Below are 26,447 nucleotides of genomic sequence, written 5' to 3' on the forward strand. Positions count from 1 at the left end.
AGGAGTCTAGTCTGTGAAAGAAACTTATTGGAACATCTTTGAGGGTGAGATACTACCTGTAATCAGTTTCTTAATGTATTAGGCTTAGACTTGTGTGTTTTTTGCTTTGTGACTTACTTTGTTCTGTCTGTTATTACTTGAACCCACTTAAATCCTACTTTTTATACTTAATAAAATCACTTTTGTTTATTAATAAACCCAGAGTAAGTGATTAATACCTGGGAGGGGAGGCAAACAGATTGCATATCTCTCTGTCAGTGAAATAGAGGGTGGACAATTTTTGAATTTACCTTGTATAAGCTTTATACAGGGTAAAATGGATTGATTTGGGGTTTGGAGCTCCATGTCTGTGCGCTGGAGACAGGTAACCTGCTGAACTGTTTTAGTTAAAGTCTGCAGCTTTGGGCCATGGCCCAGATCCTGGGTCTGTGGTGCAGCAGGCTAGCGTGTCTGGAGCAACAAAACAGGGTTCTGGAGGCTCAGGCTGGCAGGGAAAATGGGCTCAGAGGTAATTTCAGAACATCAGGTGACAGTCCCAAGGGGATCTCTGTGACCGAACCTGTCACAGGAGCAGAAAGGTTATTTTATCACTGTATTTGGCACTGGTGTGTCCACTGCTGGAAACCCGTGTCCAGTGCTGGCACCAATAATTTAAGAAGGATATTGATCAATTGGAGGGGGGGGGTCAGAGAAGAGCTATGGGAATGATTAAATGATTAGTCAACCAGCCTTAGAGAGATAGAGTCAAGGAGCTCAATCTATGTCTGTATCTTAAGAAAGAGACAGTTAAGGCATAACTTGATTACAGTCTATAAATTCCTACATGGGGAACAAATATTTAATAATGGATTCTTCTGTCTAGGACAGAAAGGTCTAACACGATCCAATCACTGCAATTGAAAGTTAGAGAAATTCAGACTGGAATTAAGGTGTAACCTTTTAACAGCGAGAGTAACTAACCACTGGAACAATTTACCAAGGATTGGATTTTCCATCACTGACAATTTTTAATTCAAGACTGAATGTGTTTCTAAAAGTTCTGCTCTAGGAGCTATTTGGGGGGCAGGTCTCTGGCCTGTGTTATACAGGAGATAAGACTAGATGATCTCAGTGGTGCCTTCTTACCTTAGAATCGATGAACCACCTTAATCCTAATGTCCATTATAACATTAACCCCAGGATAATCTTCACCGAACCACATTGATAATCTCAACGCCATGGTACCTTTATGTCCTTGGCTAGCCGTCCTTTACACATTCAGCTGCTAAGAAAACAGGGAAGTGAAAATCGCCATGCACCTCCCCTTTTCTTGTTTTTGTTTGATTTTACAGGACACCTATCGCGGGAAATTCCAGGCAGAGTAGAATGAGAATGCTGGCACCCTGTTTGCCTGCTAGATAAACAGCATTTAAGTGTCTCATTGTGGGATCAGTCACATCTGTTATCTGTAGATCTGGGGAGGGTGGAGGCAGGAGCCTTGTCTATAAAATCCTGCCTTAGTGCATTTGTTCCCCAGCCAGGCTTTGGTCGGAACAATGGAGGCATCTGGGTTTGGCCAAGACAGCACCAGGAGAGGCTGCGTCATGGGACGTCTCTGCTCCCCACTGGCCATAGCACTGCTGTCAGCGAGCCTGGTGCAGGGTGAGTTTGGGGTGGAGTGGAGATGGGAGACTGAACCCTACCTGCCATGGGGAGGGGAGAGAGAGATGGGCTTGTGGGAGAGGGAATTGGGCTAACGAATAACAGGGGGATCCAACACCTTCATCCTTCATATATACCCCTGCCCACCTAGCCCTGATTTCTGCATTCAGTCCTGAGCCATCCTACTCAGATCAATGGGGAATGTTAACTCTGGAACCTGTAAATGGTGAGTTGAATAGTGACTCTGCTAAGATGTTTAACTGTTGCAGAGGATAACAGGGATGTTTCAGGAGAGTGGGTGGAGCATGGGAACTGTGGTTTGAGCTACTGGCAGTCATTCCCCCAGATACACTGTGAAATGACTGTGTATAACACCCCCCTGATTAATATCTTTGTCTTCTCTTTCTTCACTCCCTAGGTGCTCAGGGGAGTCAGAATCAGGCAGGTAAGACACCCACCGCAAAATGCCAGCTTTACCTGCCCATGCCATGTGTAATGAGAATGAAGCTAGGAATCCTGGGTCCGATTTCCAGCTCTGAGAATTGAGTGGCATCTAGTATGTTAGAGAAGGTGGGGGGGGGGGAGGGATAAAGTGATATCATTGGAGTTAGGGATAAGGGTTAAGGTTATTTTGGGATTAAGGTTATAATTGGCTTAAGATTAAGGTTATTGGATGAAGGTTATCATTGGGGTTATAACAAAATTTATCCTGGAAGTTAGGGTTAAAGTTTCCACAAGACGGCTTGTGTTAATTTGATTGGCCTATGTAAATAATACTTTTACTTTTAAGCACCCTTGGGCTGGGCCCATAAATTGCAAAGGAACCCAGGTGTTTCCAGCCTCATTGTATTCTGCCTCCCAGAATGAGCCCTGTGATTTCAGTGGGATGCTGGGTTCTCCTTTTTCAGTTTCTATTCTCCCTTGATAGCACCTCATCCCCTATCCTTGATGGTAACCCTATACGCACGATGACCTTAACCCCATCATAACCTTAATCTTAACCCAATGATAACTGTATCCCTAATTTCATGAGAACCTTAAACTAACTTCCAAGATAGCGTCAACCCCATAATAATCCCAGCTCTGCCCACTCTTTCGTCACTCCCGAAGCACTTGTGATGTAGACATGCCCAAACTCACCCAGCCCTGTGCTGTTAGGGGTATTATATCTGTGCCTGACCATGTACAATGAAAGGGGCATGTGGGGTCTCTGAGGTCCAGCTGATTGTAGTTTGTGGTTTGTGTGGGGAATGAGTTTAGAGCTAGGTGACATCGGATGTTTTGTTCCAAATCTGATGGGGAGTCTGAAAACTGGGCACCCATGAAAACAGCCTCTGATTACTGCCTGGAAAAGATGCAGATTGGAGATTCACAAAGACAAATGAACCCCTGGAGAATGCAAAAGATTGGTCCCCGTGGTTATCCATTATGGGGTGGGGGAGTCTGATGAACAGTGGATCCCAGCTTCATGGACTAGACAAACGTTTAAAGAACTAACCATGGGGTGAGTAACACCTTATCAGACAGGACAGTACCTTGCTAACAGGTACAAGCTGTAGACTGTGTTCTATGTTTTTCTTTCACCTGTAACCTTCTGTTTGCACATCCTGTTCCTCACCTTTATTTTGAATCTCTCCCTCAGCCCCTGTTAAATCAACTTCAGTTTGGTTTTACTATAGACACATCTGTGACGTACCCAGGGTACAATCCAGACCAATGCGTAGCTGTGTCACCCCTGCCCTCTTCTCTGGGGTGCCCATTACAATGTCTTGTCACTGTAGCCTCCAGTCTGGACTGCTCACAGACAGCGTTCAGCATGTGAGTCACTCCCAGCTATGTCTGTGTGTGTTCCAGCCAGCCAGCCAGCCACACTCTGGCTCTTACCAGCTTCAAAGATTATCATATGGTGACCCCAATACACCCCCAGTCCTAGATTCCACCCCAGAAATGTATGTCCTGTACTGCCCGGCTCTCTCCTGGACGATGAAAATATATTGAGTCTTGTTATTCCTTTAAGAGAAAGATATGCACACAACTTGTTACCTAAATGGAGTTACCCAGACACTTCAGTGTGAACATACTGGATAAGATAAAACACATTTATTACCTACAAAGAGAGATTTTAAGTGAGTACAAGTAAAGAGACATAAAAGTCAGAAATGGTTACAAGAAAAATAAAGATAAAACACAACCAATGCCTAATTGAACAGACTATGTTAAATTCAAAGGAAAGTTTTTTTCACCACATGCTCTCAACTGTCTTACTGGCCAAACTTCTTAGGCGAGGACCCCTGCTTCTGTTTTATAGCTACTTCCTTTGTCCCTTCATCTGCAGTGAATCAATGGACCGAGAGAGAGAGAGGCAGGGGGAAAGGGTGCCTTGGGGTGTCTGCCCCTTCTTTTTATAGTCCTGTCCCCTTTTCAGAAGCAGTTCACGCTGGGAGAAGGACAACAGGCAGTCTGTTTAGATGGGAAGTCCAGGCTGTTTCTCTGCTAAGATGTAGATTTTTCACCCCTGCCCCTTTTCCTGCCAAAGAATGGCCATTAAGCAGGCAATGGCCCATTGGCCTTGCTGACACCTGGCTGAGGCATCAGCTTGCCCTTTGTCTCTGAGGAACTGGTTCAGCCAGTCCCCAGACATGGAACATGCTTTAGTATCATTATAGAGGGGAATTTTATAACTTCACATACAATGTGGCCTCACATATTTTACCAAGACAGTAATGACCTGCAAATTATGAGTTTTCAAAGGATACTTTGCATGGCAAACTTTATACAGAGATTATTACAATAGAGGATCCAGGGGTATATTCTGTCAAAACATCGAAGTGCCCAATAATAAGGAGAGGATTGAACTGAGGTGAAAACAGCAAGTTGTGGAGCTCTGTTTCCGCAGAGGCAGCGGATCACTGTGCATTGTGGGTGTGCAGAAGACAGGGGACTGGGCACTGGCGTGTAACGGAGTCAGGTGTGCAAATTGCTGCCTGCAGAAGATAGAGCAGGGCTTGTGGAGTGCCTGTGATACCAGCAGCAGATGGCTGGGAGAGTTTCTCTGATGGGCACAGACAGGGCACCCTCCTGCTCATTGCAGGAGGTAATGGTGCAACCCAAACACAGCAGGTCACCCTGAAAAGTGTCACAGTGTTTGTGGGAGTTGGAATCCCATGTAAGATGCCCACAAGAAAATGGCAGTGTTACCTGCCCCGGATTCATGAAAAAAGAATGCAGCGGGGAGCCAGGACTCCTGGGTTCTTTCCCAGGCTTGGGGAGGGGAATGAGTTGCTCTCCCGTCATCAGGTAACACGTCTAACTATTTACACTCTCCCCCTTTAGCTCCCTTGCACGGGGATAATGCAGTTTCCCTCTTTTCTTCCCAGTCTCTGGCAAGCAGTTGGTCTCAGGGCGCATCTTGAATGGCCAAAATGCCAAGGATGGGGCCTGGCCCTGGCAGGTCAGCGTGCAGAGAAATGGCTCCCATGTCTGCGGCGGTTCGCTCATCTCTGAGAGCTGGGTGGTGTCAGCAGCTCAGTGCTTCACGCCGTGAGTACCCCAGGCAGGGCAGAGACAGTGACTGCGGCTGCTCTGAACAGATTCTCTCTCCCTTTTCACTGGCTTTACTGCTTGGCCATTCCACAGCTTCCCTGCCCCAGAGCTGGCTGCAACTCAGTGTTGTGTGAGCCATCCATCTGAGGCTGTTCCCTAATGGGATTTTCTTATGTCCAGGCCTGTGGTCAATTCAGCATATCGGGTGCAGCTGGGTGAAAATCAGATTTTCGATCAGACCCGCAACCAGACATTCTCAGTGGTGAAGTGGGTCATCCTCCATCCCAGTTACAACAATGTCACAGTCCAGGCCGACATCGCCCTGGTGGAGCTGTAAAAGCCAATTGCATTCACGGCAGCCATCAGCCCCGTGTGTCTGCTCGACGCCTCTGTCCATGTGCCTGCTGGGAAGCCCTGTTGGGTGACTGGTTGGGGGAACATTCATCCACAAGGTGAGGCAGACTCGTAGCTGTTAGAGAGGAAGGGGAGTGGAAGGACCCAGCACTGGGTGAAGGTTATGGGCTGAGTGATAGCAGCCTCCTATGTATGCAGATGGACTGAGAGTTACACGGTTATACAGCCGTGGTTACCAGTGGTGCAAGTGAATAAAAATTCTTAGCAGTACGGGAGGGGAAGGCACACCGGCGAACATGGGGGGGCACGTGACCTCCCCATATGACTCCGCCCCAACCCCAACCCGGGACCCCCCTGCTCTTCCCCACCCCTCCCCATCCCACATTACCTGGGGACAGGAGGGCTGGGGGTGCTACGGCAGCTGGAGGAGCTGCCAGCATTCTGCTCCTTTCCCCGCTGCCCCTGCCAGCATGTATATATGTATAGGGGTGGGGAGGGGAAGAGCGTACACAGAGATGCGGCCGGTAGGGAGTCTTTCCAGGATGCAGAACCAGCTAAAAATAACTTGCTGGTGGTTACACTGTTAGTTATAAAGCCACAGTTGTGTGGTTGTATCATTAGACAATTACAGATGTAAGGTGAGGATGTGTTCCTATAAAGTCATGACTGGTGTGGAGAAAGTGAATCAGGAAGTGTTATTTACCCCTTCATATAATAGAAAAACCAGGGGTCACTCAATGACATTAACAGGCAGCAGGTTTAACACAAACAAAAGTTACAGTCGGGCTGGGCTTGGCCCCTCCCAAAGTTCATAGACTCATAGACTCATAGACTTTAAGGTCAGAAGGGACCATTATGATCATCTAGTCTGACCCCCTGCATGCTGCAGGCCATAAAACCGTCCCTACCCCTTCCCTGGACTCTGCTGTTGAAGTCCCCAATCCTGTTTTAGGTGACTTCAATCGGCAGAGACCCTCCTGCTAGAGATCCCTGCCCCATGCTGCGGAGGAAGGCGAAAAACCTCCAGAGGCTCGGCCAATCTGCCCTGGAGGAAAATTCCTTCCCGACCCCAAAAATGGCGATCAGTCAGACCCCGAGCATATAGGCAAGAGTCACCAGCCTGACCCCTGTCAGCCATTATACGATTTACCTACCATTGTTTGGTTTTCCTTGACTACTATGTTTTACCATTAAACCATTCCCTCCATAAATTTATCTAACTTAATCTTAAAACCAGACAGGTCCGTCGCCCCCACCGTTTCCCTCGGAAGGCCGTTCCAATATTTCACCCCTCTGACGGTCAAAAACCTTCGTCTAATTTCAAGCCTGAACTTCCCCACGGCCAGTTTATATCCATTCGTTCTCGTATCCACATTAGTACTAAGCTGGAATAATTCTTCTCCCTCCCTTGTATTAATCCCTCTAATATATTTAAAGATAGCAATCATATCCCCCCTCAGCCTTCGCTTTGTCAGACTAAACAACCCAAGCTCCTCTAGTCTCTTTTCATACGACAGGTTTTCCATTCCTCTGATCATCCTAGTGGCCCTTCTCTGCACCCGTTCCAGTTTGAGTTCATCTTTTTTAAACATGGGAGACCAGAACTGCACACAGTACTCCAAGTGAGGTCTCACCAGCGCCTTGTACAACGGGAGCAGGACCTCCTTATCCCTACTAGATATACCTCGCCTAATGCATCCCAAGACCGCATTGGCTTTTTTCACCGCCACGTCGCATTGTCGACTCATAGTCATCCTGCGGTCCACGAGGACCCCTAGGTCCTTCTCCTCTTCCGTAACTTCTAACCAATGCGTCCCCATCTTGTAACTAAAATTGTTATTAGTCATCCCCAAATGCATTACCTTACACTTTTTACTATTAAATTTCATCCTATTTCTGATACTCCAATTCACAAGCTCATTCAAGTCTCCCTGCAGGATATCCCTATCCTCCTCCGAATTTACAACGCCTCCCACCTTCGTATCATCCGCAAACTTTATCAGCCCACTCCTGCAATCGGTCCCGAGGTCAGTTATAAATAGATTAAATAAAATGGGTCCCAAAACCGAACCTTGAGGCACTCCACTAGTAACCTCCCTCCAACCCGACAGTTCACCCTTTAATACTACCCGCTGCATTCTCCCCATTAACCAATTCCTTATCCACCTCTGGATTTTCATATCGATCCCCATGTTTTTCAGTTTAACCAATAATTCCTCATGGGGTACAGTATCAAACGCTTTACTGAAATCCAGGTATATTAGGTCCACCGCATTTCCCTTATCTAATAAATCCGTTACTCTCTCAAAGAAGGAGATCAGATTCGTTTGGCACGATCTGCCCTTCGTAAAACCATGTTGTAATTTATCGCAATTGCCATTAACCTCAAGGTCCTCAACTACTTTCCCTTTCAGAATTTTCTCTAACACCTTGCACACTACAGATGTTAAACTAACAGGCCTGTAGTTACCCGGGTCACTTTTTTTCCCTTTCTTGAAAATAGGAACCACATTGGCTATTCTCCAGTCTAACGGGACCACCCCCGAGTTTACAGATTCATTAAATATTATCGCTAACGGGCCTGCTATTTCCCGCGCCAATTCCTTCAATATTCTCGGATGAAGATCGTCCGGTCCTCCCGACTTAGCCCCATTAAGGCAATCAAGTTTTGTTTCTACCTCGGATGCGGTAATCCCCCATCCCGAATGCCCCTCTGTAGCGGTGCTAGTATCCCTAATACCTTCATTGGCCTCATTAAACACCGATGCAAAATATTCATTGAGATATTGCGCCATGCCTAGATTGTCTTTAATCTCCTCTCCGGCAATAGTCTTCAGCGGTCCCACTTCTTCTTTCTTTGCTTTCTTCCTATTTATGTGGCTGTAAAACCTCTTACTATTGCTTTTAATTCCCCTCGCTAGGTCCAACTCTACACGGCCTTTGGCCTTTCTCACTCTATCTCTACATTCTCGGACTTCACTAAGGTAAGTTTCTTTACTAATCCCTCCCCTCTTCCACTCTTTGTACGCTTTCTGTTTTTTCCTAATCACCCCTTTGAGTCGGTCGCTCATCCAGCTCGGTCTAAATCTCCTGCTTTGTAATCTTTTTCCCTTTTTTGGAATGCAGGCCTCCGACAGCTCATGCATCTTTAACTTGAAGTAATCCCAGGCTTCTTCTGCCTTTAGATCCCTTAATACGTTTGCCCAATCCACTTCCCTTACCAGTCCCCTTAATTTGTTAAAATTGGCCTTTTTAAAATTATAAACCCTAGTCTTTGACTTAATTCTGTTACTCCTCCCATGTATTTTAAACCGAATTAGCTCATGATCACTGGAGCCCAAATTGTCCCCCACTAGCACTTCCTCAACGAGGTCCTCACTGCTTACCAGAATCAAATCTAAAATGGCCTCCCCCCTCGTCGGTTCAGCTACCACTTGATGAAGGAATTGATCAGCAAGCACATCTAGGAACATCTGAGCCCTATTATTACTACTAGCGTTTGTGCCCCAATCTATATCCGGGAAGTTAAAGTCCCCCATAATTACACAGTTTCTATTAGTAATTACTTCTCTAAACACATTAAATAGTTCCTTATCCATATCCTGGGTCGATCCCGGCGGTCTATAGCACACTCCAAGCACTATCCCCGGAGAGGCTCTAGTAGTCCTTTTACCCAGTGTGAGTATTGCCCAGACGGACTCTGTGTTATCTAATCCATCCACTATTATTTCTTTACAGCTTATTTCACTGTTGACATACAATGCCACCCCCCCCACCTTTACCTTTGTTCCGGTCTTTCCTAAACAGCGTATACCCCTCCATACCTGTGTTCCAGTCGTGACCGTCATTCCACCACGTTTCTGTTATTCCTACGATATCCGGTTTCAGCTCTTGGACCAAGAGCTCCAATTCCTCCATTTTATTACCTAGGCTTCTCGCATTGGTGTATAAACACCCTAATGTATGTCGTTTAGCCTGTCTCCCATTAGTAGCACTATATGTTGCGGGCCTCCTTGCGCCCGTCCCCCCTGTCCTTCCTACGTCCAATCTCGTCTCCCCGGCTATGTCTCCTCTCATTTTACTCACCTTTTCCATACTGGAATCTGGCGTGGAGATTAACTGTGCATCTCCCAACCTTCTCCCCAAACTTCCTAGTTTAAAGCTCTTTTGATAAGATGAGCCAGCCTCCCTCCCAGAAGTCTATTTCCTTCCCTACTCAGGTGAAGCCCATCCCGCGAGAACAGGTGTCTGTCCCCAAAAGCCTCCCAGTGGCCATACATCCCAAAGCCCTCCTTATAGCACCACTCCCTTAGCCAAGTATTTATTCTCACAATCCTATCAGCCCTTTGCTGCCCTTCCCTCGGAACGGGCAGAATCCCACTAAAGATAATCTGAGCCTCTATCTCCTTGAGCGTCTTCCCCAGCCTGGCATAATCTCCCTTGATTCTCTCTAACGAGAACCTAGCCGTGTCATTCGTTCCTACATGAAGGATTATCAAGGGGTTCTTACCTGCTCCTTTTAGGATCCTTTTCAACCGCAGGTCCACATCGCGTATCTTTGCGCCCGGGAGACAGCACACCCTTCTGTTCTCCGGGTCCGCCCTGGTCACAGGCCTGTCCAATCTCCTCAGTAATGAGTCTCCAATTACATACACCTGCCTTCGCCTGGCAACAGTGCCATCTAGTAATCTAGTCTCTAATCCCTCTAGTCCTGACCTGAGCCTGTTCCTATCTTCCCTAATGCTCCCCCTTATGCCTTCCTGAATCCTCCCGGGGCCCAGAATTGGTGCTGTCTCCATCAACTCCTCCCCTCTCTCTCTCGGACTAGCCGCTCTTCTCTTCTTCCTCACTCTCCCACCTTCAGCCGCCACCTGCTGCCCCTCCACCTCGCTATCCAAACACTCGAACCTATTCCTGAGTTCTATTCCCCCCTCACTGGCCCTTCTTTTCCTTGGCCTGCTTCTGACAGTCACATGGTTCCACCTCCCATGCTCTCCCCCTTCCATTCCCCTCTCACCCTCCTCTGCCTCTACCTGCGCCGCAGGGCGTTCTCCTTCAGCCCCTCCTTGCCTGTCCTCCATCAGCTGCTCAAACCCCCGCCTAAACTCCACCAGGGTATCTACCTGCATCTCTAGCCCCTTAATCTTTTCCTCCAGTAACACTATCAGGCGACACTTCATACACACATACCTGTGTTCCGGCTCCCCTGCTAGGACCATATACATACCACAGCTTCCACATGCAGCCATCTGCATTCTGTCTGCTGCTGCTGCTTGGCTCATGCCTGCTGGGCTCCCTGCCCACGGTGCCTGTGGACTCAGAGCACACACCACACCTTGCCCTCCTGCCTCCCCCCTTACCTCCCCCTGCAAACTCCCCTGTTAGCCGCCCTGTTTGCTGCCTCCGGTGCCGCTGCTCGCAGCTGTGCCGCTGCCTGGGTGGGCGGCCGCTTTTATGGGCCCCCTAATCAGCCAAGCCCCGCCCCCTGCTCAGGCCTCGGCGTCCGTCCCAGCACCCAGCCCCTGCCGGCCCCTACAAACCAAAACAAACAAACACACAAGAACACCCAGGAACACCCAGGACAGATGCAAATACAGGTACCTTCTCCTCCAATGAGAACTCCCTCTCAAACTCCCCTGTTAGCCGCCCTGTTTGCTGCCTCCGGTGCCGCTGCTCGCAGCTGTGCCGCTGCCTGGGTGGGCGGCCGCTTTTATGGGCCCCCTAATCAGCCAAGCCCCGCCCCCTGCTCAGGCCTCGGCGTCCGTCCCAGCACCCAGCCCCTGCCGGCCCCTACAAACCAAAACAAACAAACACACAAGAACACCCAGGAACACCCAGGACAGATGCAAATACAGGTACCTTCTCCTCCAATGAGAACTCCCTCTCAAACTCCCCTGTTAGCCGCCCTGTTTGCTGCCTCCGGTGCCGCTGCTCGCAGCTGTGCCGCTGCCTGGGTGGGCGGCCGCTTTTATGGGCCCCCTAATCAGCCAAGCCCCGCCCCCTGCTCAGGCCTCGGCGTCCGTCCCAGCACCCAGCCCCTGCCGGCCCCTACAAACCAAAACAAACAAACACACAAGAACACCCAGGAACACCCAGGACAGATGCAAATACAGGTACCTTCTCCTCCAATGAGAACTCCCTCTCAAACTCCCCTGTTAGCCGCCCTGTTTGCTGCCTCCGGTGCCGCTGCTCGCAGCTGTGCCGCTGCCTGGGTGGGCGGCCGCTTTTATGGGCCCCCTAATCAGCCAAGCCCCGCCCCCTGCTCAGGCCTCGGCGTCCGTCCCAGCACCCAGCCCCTGCCGGCCCCTACAAACCAAAACAAACAAACACACAAGAACACCCAGGAACACCCAGGACAGATGCAAATACAGGTACCTTCTCCTCCAATGAGAACTCCCTCCCTTGAGGGGGGGGAGGGCGGAAGTACAAAAGGCTGAGCCCCTAGCTCAGTGGGAGCAGAGCCAGGGAAGGAGACAAATATGTCCTGCTTGCTGCTGCCCGCCAACCCTGCTGCCGAGCCAGGCAGCACCCTGGACCTGGAGAGGAATGAGGCTGGGGAGGAGCTGGTGGGACTGCCAGCGGCTGAGTACCCTGATGAAACAGAGAAGCCAGAGACCATGGCACCTGATCTGGAACTCTGGTAGGAAGTGGCCCAGGGAAACCAGACTTTAGTTTGGTTGTGTTGCAGTTTAATAGCTGGTCAGCGTGTGGTGGAAGGATCCCCGCTGACCTAGTGGCAGGACACCCTGCCACTGTTAGGGCCCTGGGCTGAGACCTGGCGGAGTTGGGGGGGCCCAGGTCCCCCTACCCTCTGCCACTCCATCCCTGGATAGGCCACAAAGCCGGTGTTGTCTGTTACCCCCAAGAGCCAGGATGATAAACTGCCAGCGCTCCCCTGCTTACGGGCTCAAGCTATCGATTACTCATCAGCTCCACCCGACCTAAGGGCTAGAGCTTAGAGGGTGCTTATTTGTTCTGCCCGCTAGAAGGGTTGGGACATTAACAACTGATTTGCTGATTCCCCCTGATACTAGGCCATGAGCCCAGTGACGTAGTGAGGCGGTGTGGCCTCCCTCCAACCCAGAGGGGGAGGCACAACCACGAGTCCACTACAGGGTCCACCCAATGTAATTGATAGGGAGAAGGCTTAAGACAAACCAAACGAAGTACTTCTTTGCACAACGCAGAGTCAACTTGTGGAACTCGCTGCCAGGGAATGTTGTGAGGGTCAAATGTATAACTGGGTTCAAAAAAGGTTGATGGAGGATAGGTCCATCAATGGCTATTAGCCAAGATGGTCAGGGATGAACCCCCAAACTTTTGGTGTTGCTAACCCTCTGACTGCCAGAAGTTGGGACTGGATGACAGGGGACAGATCACTCTATGAATTCTCCCATTCTGTTCTTTCCTTGTGAATGGCACTGGCCACAGTCAGAAGACAGGATACTGGGCTAGATGGACCACTGGTCTGATCCAGTATGGCCGTTCTTATGGTTAAACAGCCACAGCTGTATGATTACTCAATTATGATTACAGGCATGACTGTTCAATTGTACATGTATATGATTATACAGCCATAGTTATCGGGTTGTACAGTTATATAGTTATGCAGATACAGTTTTACAGTTGTACATCCACAGTTCTATGGTTATACGGACACAATTGTACAATTACATGGTTATAGAGCTTCAGTTATATGGTGATATCGTTATACAGGTTCAGTTGTACAGTTACTTGGAAGGATTCCATTTTTATTGGTAAATGTCAGTAAATATTCATTTCACCATACATACAGAAACTAATGATAGGCAAAGTAAGAAAAATACTGTTTGAAAAATGATTAGCGTTTGATATAAAGATATTTACTCTATATTTTTTGACAGAGGATGTCAACCAGTTTGTTTGAATAGTTATAAAACTTTGAATCACAACCTCTATTGTCATCAAATAATTATAGTCTGATCCCTCCCATAATTTATAAATAAAAATATATGGAGATATACCTATCTCATAGAACTGGAAGGGACCCTGAAAGGTCATTGAATCCAGCCCCCTGCCTTCATCAGCAGGACTAAGTACTGATTTTGCCCCAGATGCCTAAGTGACCCCCTCAAGGATTGAACTCACAACCCTGGGTTTAGCAGGGTAATGCTCAAACCACTGAGCTATCCCCCACCCCTCCAAAGGTGAAAATTTTAATCAATAAATTTTTTTAAAAGGCTTAAATCCCATCATTTTGCACAATTGTGAAAATTTAAATGGACACAAATTGAAAAAAAAAAGTCTTAATAATCAACATTGATGTTATCCATAACATTAATAAAAAGGTAAAATAAAAATTGAATTCTGTCAACCCTAGTTATACTGGTGTCAGCCCATGTTACCTTAACTCATTTCAGAGCATGTTTAAGCTAAACTAAAACTAGCCACTCTCAGGGCTAGTCCATGCAAAGACAGTGCACCAGTTTGCTGTCAATCTTTTGGGGGATGTGTGTGTTTGAGCAATGTCGCCATCTAGTGGCTGCAGCTCAAATGGGGGATTCAATTCCTGGCACAAGGAATGGATGTTATATGTGTGTGTATCTGTGTGCGCCCTAATATGGGTTTCAAACCACTCCTGTTGGTTTAATATTCACCAGTATATTTAGTAATGCTGACTCTAGACCAACAGGAAGCAGTGTCAGAGGCTGCCACCAGCTGTCACCAAGCACTATCAAATCACACACCTAGTTATATCCTCATGGCCATCTGTGGTGACCTGACCTGGAGCCCAGCAGCATCCACTCAGAGATTTAAACACAATGAACCAAACTAGGGCAAACTGTGTGTAGACAAGAGGCAATATTTTCACACACACCCTGCAGGCCCAAATGGCAAAGGGGTTTAGGCACTTAAAAGTGCAGACAGGCTCCTAACGGGGTATTCAAACCTAGTTGTGCAGGTTAGGTGCCTAACTCCCATTGTCTCTCCGATAGACTTAGGTTCCAAAGTGCCAGCTCTAGTAGGCTTTTTCTGAGCTTTTCAAAACCCCATTAGGTGCCTTCGTATTCCCTTAGGTGCCCAAATCCCTTTGACAATTTGGCCCCAAGTGTCTATAATAAATTTTCAGCTTCTAAATAAGATAGGGGCTGCAAAGCTGAGAGGAGCACACCTAAAATACTGGGTTGTTGCCTTTAGCATGTGTTAAACTCATCAACTGCCTCCCTACACACACACTCCAACCCACTATGTACCACTCCCCGCCTAGAGCTGGGGTCAGAATTCAGGAGTCCTGGCTCCCGTCCTCCTGTGCTCTAACTCACTAGATCCCATTCCCCTCCCAGAGTTGGCAATTTCTTATAGATCGTTAATATGACAGCTTTTTATGTGACTTCCACTCACACCATGTGAGTCACCCTGCCCTGGGCCTTTCTATCCAGCGGTTTATTACCCACCGAAGACGCTACAGGAATTGGAGGTGCTCACCGTAGACTCCACGATCTGCAATGATCTCTTCCGGAAAGCATTACAACAGCCTTCAGGTTACAACCCCATCAAAGAGGACATGATGTGTGCTGGGTCCATGGAAGGCTATAAAGGCTTTGCTTGGGTGAGATTCTCTGACCAAGATTGGGAGCCCCTCTTTGCACTGGGCAATACACAAACTGCAACAAACATCAGGGCTCACATCATGCAAGCAAGAATCGAGATTGGGGCCCCATTTTACTGGGTGCTGCACAAACTCCCACCAATAGTGCAGACCCCATTGTTCTTGGCTCATTGTCTCTGTTGACTTGGTGTTGTGTGTCGATGGGACCCACCAAACAGTGGGCCTGGATGGAGGGGCTAAGCCCTGAGTTCACTCCCCAGTGTTCAGATAAGACACCTCTTGGCCTGAGGATGTATCATAGAGTATAAAGTCAGCAGGGTCCATCAGCCCATCCAGTCTGACCTCCCATATAACCCAGCCCACAACTGCACCGGGTTACCCCTTCACTGAGCCCAGAGACTTGTGTTTGGATAAAGCATTACCCAGAAAGGCAGCCAGTGGGGATGTGAAGCCATTGAGAGATGGAGAATCCACCATGGCCCTTGTGGATGATGGAGACTGGTCCCCTCCCCTCAAGCCCCATTTCTTTCCCTGTCTCTAGGGTGACTTCGGGGGACCCCTGGTGTGTGAACAGGATGGGACCTGGTACCTTGCTGGGATTGTGAGCTGGACACTGACAATGACAGTGAACGGGGTAACCAGTGTTGCCCCTGGTTACCCTGGGGTTTACAACCGTCCGAATGCCCACAAGAATTGGATCCAGGAGAACATTCCTGGTATGACTTTCATGGTGGTGAACTTTCCTCTGAACAATGCTAGGCCCCTTGCCACCATCACTCCAAGCAGTGCCCATCCATCTACCACCGTCACTATTAACAGTGCCCATCAATCTGTTGGTGTTGGTGTCACTAGGCATAACCCTAGGTAACTCGGGAGGGTGGAAGGCCACTAGTGTCAATGAAGCCTTCCTGCACTAGGCCCAAAAGAACCAAACTTCTTCCATGTTTAAACTCTAATCGACCTCACAAGCCAGGTGCAATTGGAATGTGTAAGCAACCAGTTATCTGTGTGCAACCCCCTGCTCACACTGGTATCAAGCGGTAATAATGAGGCCTGCATGTTTCTGGCTGAAGGGAAAATAACAGTTCAAAGGGAAAAAGGACAAGATAACGGCTTAAAGAAGTTACTAACAAGCTAGACTTATAGCTGCCAAGAATGACTTAACTGCTTAAATGTAATTGCTATTTGCTTAGTAACTGTTACCAGGGAAGGGAGGGGTGTGGGTGGGTGAGGCTTAGCTGCAAAAATGTATAAGAAGAGAGAAACTGCTTATGATAGTGTGCTTGATTTGAGACGTGCCAGTCTCCTTGCACCGCTTTGAGATCTCAAATAAACTTTGATTGTTTCTCCACCTGGTGTGTTTATTGGCGCGAAGCACACCGGGCAATGAACCTGCTGTTGCTGTCCTCGGGCCTCTGTGCCGGCAACAAATCTACCACCACCACTCCGAGTAGTGCCAGTCCCTCTGCCATCATCTCCAGGGTCCTTCTCCTCACTGTGGTTCTGCGGCTGATCCTGTGACCCCCGTCCTAGATTTGGTCCCCTTCGCACACCAGCCCTTCCTCACCCTTGGTACAGGTAGACCATGTCACCTGTGACGCTAGGCACCTGGTATTCACACTCTACACACTATTGTAACAATCTTTGTGCAAAATATGCCTAATAACTCATTGATCATTCATATCTTTGTGTGATGTATGTACACAAGGGGTATTAAGAGTTATGGACATTCACTGGAATGGTCACTAAAATGAGTTCAAAACAGATGTGTCGGGGAGTTGTTAAACATGTCTAGCCCAAACAAAGGACTGTGTGTTTAGCTCCATTTCCATACAAGCAGCACACAGACTTATCAAGTTAACAGGGTGTGTGGAGGCAAACCTCACACTGACAAGAGAGGGAGAAGACAGTCTGGTGTCTACACCCCGCAGGAGAGAGAAGCTCCTTCTGGGTTTTACTTTTCAGATGAATCCATTGCAAAGATTTATTGGGCTATGAAGACGAGTGAGGGGTGTAGAGTTCCTGGTACTCTTTCTTTCATAAGCTGGAGGTAAAATAGATCGTCAAAACCTTTTGCAATTTGTGGGATTTTCCCCCCGTCTGAGACAGCTCAGAGAATTGCCATTTTACAGCTGAAAAAAAGTGTCACCGGAAATCTTTCATCCGGCCTTGTCCTGAAGTGTGCTGGGGGAAGGAGCTCTCTGCTGCCATCTAGTGATGGAAGTGAAGAGTCAACGAGTGAGGGATGAATCCAGGGATCAGCTGTTTGTACCAGATACACTGAAAAGGGTCATGCCATCATCTTAAAATTACTGGACATTTCAGGGGTGTAAAACTTTAGCCAAGCAAAGGGCGAATTTCTGGTGGGCACATGGAATGTGATGCTCCTTGCAAAAAAGAGCTCCCCTAAAACACGCAGAGCCCCGACGTGGCAGTAACTTGTGGGGGCACCAATGGGGCAGGTTACTGCTGACGTGGTTTGGACTTTGCCTCAGACAGACTCTAGTGGAGAACGTTGGCTGGTCGCTATGGACACCTTCACAAACTGGCGCCTAAGAAATCCAGAGTCTGTGACAGTAGCCAGGGTCCCAGGGAATGAATTCGTCACCAGGCCCAGGTTCCCAGGTGGGTTACACAGAGATGATGGGTGAAGCTTTGACTCCAAAGTGTTTCAACAAGTTGTGAGATTTTGCTGGTCTTCAGGTCTGGGTCGATGTTGTAGAGGGTGTTGCAGGCTGCAGTGTCCATCAGCTGGTCCTGAACCTCCTGCAGCGTTTTGGGAGGTGGGAGAGAAACTGGGGAGAGGGAGAGAGCCGGGACACTGGATCCATGGCCACCCACAACCAGGGCCGGATTAACGCAGGGGCTTTAGGGGTTGCAGCACAGGGCCCCGGGCTCACGGGGTCCCCACAAAAAAGATCTACAGGCTGCCAAAAGTGCAGATCTTTTTGTGGGGCCCCCTTAGATGGTGACATTGTTTAAACACACACACACACGTGCAATTTTTGTGTAGACTAGCCCTGAGAGTGGCTAATTTTAGTTTAGCTTAAACCTACTCTGAAATGGAGGTAGGTAACAAGAGATCACTGGTTTAAACAAAATAAGAGCGTCCATATGGCTGGAGATACTGGAGTAACTACATCACATGTTAATATCACACCTATAAAGGATGCCTAACTGTGTGTATAACTATAGAACTGCAGATTTCAAAGTAGCAGCCTTGTTAGTCTGTATCCGCAAAAAGAACAGGAGTACTTGTGGCACCTTAGAGACTAACAAATTTATTTCAGCATAAGCTTTCGTGGGCTACAGCCCACTTCTTCGGATGCATAGAATGGAACACACAGACAGAAGATATTTCTACATACAGAGAACATGAAAAGGTGGAAGTACGCATACCAACTGTAAGAGGCCAATCAATTGAGATGAGCTATCAGCAGCAGAAGAAAAAAACCCTCTGACGAGATAATCGAGATGACCCATAGAAGGTGTGAGGAGAACTTAACATGGGGAAAAAAACATTCAATAAGTGTAATTGATTGGCCTCTTACAGAAAGTAGGATTTAAGTGATTCCAAGTAGTAACAGACAGAACAAAGTAAGTCACCAAGCAAAATAAAATAAAATGCGCAAATCTATGTCTAATCAAACTAAATACAGATAATCTCATCCTCAGAGATGCTTCAGTAAGTTTTTTCCCCAGACTGGACCCCTTCCAGGCCTGGGTACAATTCTTTCCCCTGGTACAGCTCTTGTTCGAGCTCAGGTGGTAGCTAGGGGATTCCTCATGATGGCTCACCCCTTTGTTCTGTTCCACCCCTTTATATAGCTTTTGCATAAGGTGGGGATCCTTTGTCTCTCTGGGTTTCCACCCCCCCTCACTGGAAAAGCACCAGGTTAAAGATGGATTCCAGTTCAGGTGACATGATCATATGTCACTGCAAGACTTCATTACCCACTTGCCAGCACACACATATACAGGAAGACTTACAGGTAAAACCATCTGCAGACAATGGTCCTGGTTAATGGGAGTCATCAAGATTCCAAACCACCATTAATGGCCCACACTTTGCATAATTACAATAGGCCCTCAGAGTTATATTTCATATTTCTAGTTCCAGATACAAGAATGATACATTTATACAGATAGGATGACCACACTCAGTAGATTATAAGCTTTGTAATGATACCTTACAAGAGACCTTTTGCATGAAGCACATCCCAGTTACATTATATTCACTCATTATCATATTTTTATAAAACCATATAGACTGCACAACATCACACCCCTAATTTATATAGTAATATGCTTAGCTATACCGGCTTAACCAATCATTCTTCTGAAATTTACCTAACCAATCCTAACATAGTGTAACATGATTAGCTAACCAATTATATCCCACCACCTTAATTAGTTTACACTCAGCAAAATTAATTATACAGCAGACAGAAACAATCACAGAACCAGACAGACACCATGCAAATAAACAACAGCAAAGTGGGAACTACAATGACAAAACAATACAGAAGTGAGGATTTCACAACTACATCTATAAAGACATAAGGATTTCCCAGCTGTGTCTATTGATACGTGAGTTCTTACCAAACAGAAAACTATCAAACTAAATTTCCTTTTACATCTTCTAGGCTCTTCCCTTTCTTTGGAGGTGATAGATCAGATCCCCTACCGAACAGCCCCTGATCGCCTGATTTCAATATTGTTACCGAAATATCGGGTCCACCTAGCTGAGAGCCAATAACAGCCAGACAGGGATAAGGAAGAGTTGCTTTATTCTGCAGAAGAAAAGAGAGCTTTGCACCTTAGTACAAAAACTCTGTCTTACACACATTTTAGAGATCCTTTATACACATTCAGACCAAGGTCCTTGCAGTGTTAACACTTGATTGGTGGTGGTCAGACCCGTGCTTTTGCTATCTGGCTGGTGTGGGATTCCCAGTTTCTCTGTTTTGGGGGCAGGAGGAATAAAGTGTTGTTACCCTGATTATGTGACTCAAGGACAGTAAAACTGTTTTATGACAGAAGGACTCACCATCAACTAAGTAGGATTCGCTAGACAGGGGACATGGGGACAGACAAAGTGGGGATTTTCTGTAATATTTTTAGGAAGCCTCACTTTTCCCCAGGGGAAAACAGGCTCCAGTTTGCTCTCAGGGGAGACCAAGTGGCACAGGGGGGTGTTTGTCACCGTTCTGTCTGGGAGGAACGAATAGGGTCATTAAGGGACTGGTTGAAACTGACCTAGATCAAGAAGGGGTTCAAAGAGACAAAGCAAGCATCACACCCATCCTCCGAGCAGAACGCCTGCAATCCTTCCCCAAACCAGCATGGTTCCTCTGAGCTACACGCACACAGAGCCCCAGGGATCTATGTAAGCTTCCTGGTGGTTACACACGGAGCATACAAAGTCCTGCTTCTCCAAACCCAGGAGGAGCTGAGAATGAAAGGAGCAGTTTTTTTAGCTTTCAGCTCCCCTCCCCAGCCCCCTTAGCCAGCACAGCCCCAAACTCTCGGTGTAGCTTTTCCTGGTGTCACACTGCTCACAGGCTCCTGCCTCTGCCGCTCTCTCTGCTCTTCTCTGTTCTCTTTTGTCTCTCCTCAGCTCCCGTGTGATCTCTCTTCCCCCGCCCCTGCCCCCACCTAAACCAATCCTCAGCCAATAGCTCCTGGCAGGTTCACACCCACCTTTTGTCTGAGGTGGGGCTGTGATGAAGTAGGAATCTCCTGTCCTATGTTTGATGCGTGCCTCAGTTTCCCTCTCTATGGTGCATTGCTACCAAGGAGTGAAAAAGGGTGTTTGGATGACATAACCGGGGTAGGGTGGCTGGGTCATTACAGGACTGGCTGCAATGGACCCGTGTCAATGGAGGTTTGGCCAGGACAACGGAGCCCTAAGGACTGAACAACTGACACTGATCCCCAGGGATCTCCGGCAGGCAGAGCGTGTGAACTCAGCCGGGGTCTGCCGGAGTTGGACAATGGACCATTGCAGCCACACGGCTGACTCTGAAGGAAGAGGGGGATCCCTTGAAGGTCAGGTGCCCTGAAGCGGTTCCTCCAAAGTCTCTATCAAAGCCAGGGTGCAGCAGTGATCCTGTCTGTAACGTGACCGCGTTTGAACGCCACATCCAGGGCATTCCAAAAGTCCCGGGAATGTTCTAGGTGCCAATGGCCAGAACCCTACTGATTTTCGGGGAGGTCAGAGGCGGGGAAAAGGGGAAAACGCAGCTTCTGGTTTTCTGAGCCTTCATGTCAAGTTTTTCTCTGGCACCACAAAGATGAATAACTGACCCCTTGAGAATATCAGTGATCACCTGACTCCTGGAGCTTAGATGTGACACATCATGCGATGCCCGGTGCTCATCCAATAACCCTGGCAGAAGAGGAGAACCCAGCCTGCCATTTCAGGGTGGCAAGGGGCAGTGGCCGGGGTGCCAACGCCAACCTACAGGACACTGTTTTATCTCTCACAATTCCTCATGCACAGACTTTTATGCCCCAGCCACTGACTTCCAGGAAACCAAAATTCACGGCTGGGTGGTCAGTCAAGGCTCAGATGCCAGCCCCTGACCTGGTGGAAGCCGGATCTGAGAGCAGGGCATGGCCATGCTGGACAATACAATGGCTTCGATAATCGACTGTATCAATTGTAACTGTAAGTCAGCCAAACGGTGGCTACAGACCTGGTGTCTGCCCGGCCTGGGTAGGAATAGGGTCAGTAGAATTGAATTTTTATTTTGTTGATAATTTTGACAGATAATAATATTTATTTTTAAGCATTTTATCTATTTTTACCTATTTAATTTTGTTCAGTTGCAGGAAATGTTTTTTTGGGAGGGGGGAGGGGTCAGGCAATTATTTTACTGATAGCAAATGCAATCCAAAGCATCTAAGCTTTATAACGCGAGAACACAAAATGTGAACACCACACGTGAAAATATACAAAGTAAACCTCAAATCAGACCTCTCCATTCACTAGCCCGTTCGTAACAAGCCTAATTCACAAGTCTAAATCATTGGATTTTGACTCTAAGTTTTCAAGCAGCATTTTTCTTATGGAAAAAGCAACAGAGAGTCCTGTGGCACCTTATAGACTAACAGACGTAGTGGAGCATGAGCGTTCGTGGGTGAATAAATTAATGGAGATATCCCATCTCCTAGAACTGGAAGGGACCTTGAAAGGTCATTGAGTCCAGCCCCCTGCCTTCACTAGCAGGACCAAGTACTGGGTGTGACCAGATAGCAACTGTGAAAAAACGGGACAGGGGTTGGGGGGTAATAGGCACCTATAGAAGCAAAAATCCCAAAGAACGAAACTGTCCCTTTAAAAACAGGACATCTGGTCACCCTACAGCGCCCACACTCTGCCATGCCACCACTGATACCAAGCCGCGGAGCCCGTGGGACGCTGTTGCTGTGGCAGGACTGGCCCTAGTTGCAGGCGGCACCAGCTGCTGCAGGGTAGGTTGCGGTTGCTGCCAGGAGGAGTCAGAATTTGCAAAACCGATTTATTGACGATTTTCAGAGCACAAGTCCCGAGATCAGAGCAGCTGTGGGGCCCTTCCCCGTCGGCTTCCCAGTCACCCCGGGGTTGCTACAGAGCTGCAGGAAGTGCTGGATATAACCCCCCCGCTCCCTCCCCTCCCCATCCCTGTAGCACCCCTGCGCTTCTATCCACCAGCCTCTCCCAGCCGCGTCCCACAGACCCCAGAAACGTGGGGCCCACACCCAGTGCTAAGGGGGGGTCTATACACACCCCAGCTGGCAGGGGGCTGCCAGCTCTGCTCTCTCTGCCGCTCATGCTTAGGAGGGGGGTTCTGCTCCCATGTTATCTGGGCCGGGGGGGTTGGCGCGGGTGGGAGCCCCAATGGGGCAGGTCACAGGGCCGTCAGCAGGAGCCCAGCAAGGACCAGTACAGCCAGAGCCAGCACTAGGCATGAGCAGACTAAGCCATTGCTTCGGGACCCCAATGGGGTAGTACCGGGACTGAGTACGGCAGGAGAGACGATCGAGAGGCCAGCGTCACCCGTGACATTCTGGATCCAGTTGACATAGACTGGGACCCGGACGTGCACCCCTGGGTGGGGGGGTGGGAAGGCTGTGCAGTTAATCTCCCAGTTGGCGATTCCAGCCAAGACAAAGCTGCCATTGCTTGCACAGAGCAGAGGCTCCCCAGAGTCACCCTAAGTCGAGAGAGAGGGACATTACGGTCAGAGAGCCTCCCTTCGAACAAAGAGGCTCCTCTTTTTCCTCTACCAGATACAGGGAGAGAACCCAGGAGTCCTGGCTCCCCCGCCCCCCCTCCCCCCGCTCTAACCCACAAGACCCATTTCCCTCCATGCCATGTCCTGCTGCAGTGCCAGGGAAGAGCTACCGCCCTTGTTAGATTTGTTTTCTCTGGCATTGAGCTCAGGTTAAGTTTAACCCTCTCAGTTCGGTGGGGCCGGAGCTCAGAGAGTTTCCCCGCATCCTAGAGTGACTTGTCAGATCTCCCAGAATGCACTGCTGCTGGGAGAGCTGCTTTCTTCGTCAACGAGATGTGGAGGAAGATCAAATTAAAACGTCACCCACATGGGCCTTTTTTGAGAGTGGGGGAGGAAGGGCCAATGTTTGCAAACAGAACAATGTGCCAGATAATTTCTAGGAGCCCCAGTGCTGCCCCCTAAGCCTAGTAGCCCACCTCACAGGGGCCAGTACGGTCACCTCCGGACCCCGCGCACAGCACGTCATCTTGGATCTGATGTTTGCATTTTGAGACGTTTTCTTTACAGGTCGACACAGTGATGAGGGGAACCTGAAGGGTCTTGGGCGGCTTCCATGTATCTGGAATGAGAGAGCCGGGGATAGAGCCACTGGGAGGCCGAGGGAGCTGGAAAGGACGGGGCCGTGCTGGGAAAAATCTCTCCCAATCTAACGGACTGGCTGAGTGTGTGAACAATGTCGCCATCTAGGGGCTACAACTCACAGTGCACATAAACGTCACAGTCAGGGGAGAATCTTTGTGTGTGTGTGTGTGTGTGTGTGTGTGTGTGGTGCGGCCCCCTGCTGGAGAGGGCCAGGGCAGTGTGTGTGCAGAGTGCCGGAGGGGATCAGGGCAGTGTGTGTGTGTGCAGGGATCAGGTATGTGTGAGTGCGTGCAGTGCTGGAGAAGATGGGGGCTGTGTGTGTGTGTGTGTGTGTGTGTATATAGTGCTGGCCCCGGCTGGAGAGGTCTTGGGCAGTGTGTGTGCAGTGCTGCAAGGGATCAGGGCAGTGTGTGTATGTGTGTGTGTGTGTGTAGGGATCAGGTGTGTGTGTGCGCACAGTGCTGGAGAGGACGGAGCAGTGTGTGTGTGCGCGCGCGCATGTGGTTTCCCTTGTGGCTATACACCCATGTGTGTTCAGAGCTCAGGGGAAGGGCTCACAAATTCTGGAGCCATTAGACACCCCCAGGGATAGGGGCTGAACACCAGTCCCCCACAATCACCCCTTAGCCCCACCAAGCTCCTAACCCCACCCTCACCTCCACAGCCCCATCTGATGCTGCCCCAGTCAGTGACCCAACACTTTCCCCCTGCTGGGAACTGGGTGGAGGGGCCCGGCAGGGAGATGGGGCGGATGGTGTCCGTGAAGTTGACCGGTTTCATTAGCTGCACCAGGGCGATGTCGGCGAAGAACGTGCTCTGGTTGTAGTCAGGGTGGATGACGATGCGACTCACGGGGAATGAAGTCCGGGTGAAGAAGGGGTTATAGAGCTGGTTCTCTCACAGGTTCATGCGATACGCAGAGTCAGGGAGATAGCTGGGAGAGGGGGCGGAAAAGACCAATCAAGGGGGGGGGAAGATAGATTGTGAACATAGACAAAAATGCAGCCACTTCTGGGGCAGAGAGGCTGGGAAACAGCCACACAGCCAGCTCTGGGGTGGGGGCAGCAGGGGAACAGCCACACTGCACCATGGCGATGGTTTAACCAAGAGCTGGAAGACATTAAGGGGGCTGACGGCCACAGCCAGATGTCACTGCAAGCCAAGTAAGGGCAGCCAGGGATCCCCTTCCAGGGTTACTCACGGTTCGAAGCAGTGAGCAGCTGACACCACCCCCTGGGCTGAGATGAGGGATCCTCCACATACGTGGTGATAATATTCCTCCACACTGACGTGCCAGTACCATCGACCCTCCTGGGCATCCTGCCCTCCGATGATACGGCTGAACACTGCACAAACCAGGGAGCCATTTTAACACAGGACAAGGTGCACATCTCTCCCCCCCCAGAAGCAAGGATAGAACCCAGGAGTCCTGAGTCTTTACCTGGCTGGTCTTGACTCTCCTCAGCACCTGTGGAGGGAACAGAAATGTTGGGGAGACATTACAGCATTGGGGCCATGAGGACAGGAGCAGCATTAGGGTCCAAATGAGGATTGGAGGGTGAAAAGTACAGAATAGGGCTGGAATTGAAGCCCCAAACACTGTCCAATAGCTCCTCCCATAATCCCCATACTACACCCCAAATCCTAGGTGGCTATCATGTGTCAGCAGGTTTCAGAGTGAACATTGACATGCAACGAACAAGGGCTGCTCCCAGCTTTCACACCCACATGTGCTCTTTCCACCCAGACAAGCCTCAGGGCAGGAGATTGGGACAGAAGAAATGGGAGGGGGGCTGGGGGCTGTGGCCCCTGTGGGAGTGAGTCAGAGTGGTTGGGGTCATGCCGGCCCCTGCAGGGGGTGTGTGGGGGGTGAGGATCAGGGTCCCTTTCTGCACATCAGGGCCTGGGGACCAGCACTGTCATTTCTGCCCCTCTCTGCACAGGATCCATTTTCCTCACATGTCCCCAGACCTACAAACCCGCAAACCCAGGCTCTGGGAAAGGGTCAGAGCCAGTCTACTGGGGCAGGATCATCCCCTCCAGTCTATTCCCCCTGCCTAGGGCAGATTTGTCCCCTCTGCTCCATTCTCCGCGGCTCTGCATCTCTCTGGATCCCTTGGTCCTTCTTACCATGCGCTGGGGACGGCAGCACCAGCAGCAGCAGCACGGCCAGCGGGGAGCAGAGGCCTCCCATGATCCAGCCCCACAGGAACTCTGGGTTGGGATGGCCCAGCTCAGCCTCCAGCCAGCAAAGCAGACAGCCGTGTGCATCAAGAAGCCACAGCACGTCTGAGCCCGTATCTCCGGTCCCCAAGTTCTCTAAAATACAGGAAAGTGAAAGCAGAAGCTCATAGACCCTCTTCTCCCCCTCCACTCCGTGCATGGCTTAACCGAGATCTGGTCCTTGCCAGACCATACCTGTTGGGAGGAGAAATCAGGGCTGAAACTCAAGCCTG

The 26,447-nt window shown here is 49.3% G+C and overlaps 1 protein-coding gene and 1 pseudogene across 1 annotated transcript; one reads left to right on the top strand and one right to left on the bottom strand.

Moving 5' to 3' along the window:
- The first annotated feature begins 1,535 nt into the window (after nucleotides 1-1,535).
- Nucleotides 1,536-20,758, top strand: LOC128835521 (serine protease 27-like; annotated as a pseudogene).
- Nucleotides 20,759-22,818: 2,060 nt separating this feature from the next.
- On the bottom strand, nucleotides 22,819-26,185 carry LOC128835912 (serine protease 33-like). Its single transcript, XM_054025806.1, is given in 6 exon segments — nucleotides 22,819-23,328; nucleotides 23,826-23,968; nucleotides 24,648-24,925; nucleotides 25,193-25,337; nucleotides 25,433-25,459; nucleotides 26,122-26,185. Coding segments are annotated over 6 exon segments (963 nt in total). The 3' UTR covers nucleotides 22,819-23,022.
- Nucleotides 26,186-26,447: the final 262 nt, after the last annotated feature.

The sequence above is a fragment of the Malaclemys terrapin genome, chromosome 4 (assembly GCF_027887155.1).
Source record: "Malaclemys terrapin pileata isolate rMalTer1 chromosome 4, rMalTer1.hap1, whole genome shotgun sequence".
Taxonomy (NCBI): domain Eukaryota; kingdom Metazoa; phylum Chordata; order Testudines; family Emydidae; genus Malaclemys; species Malaclemys terrapin.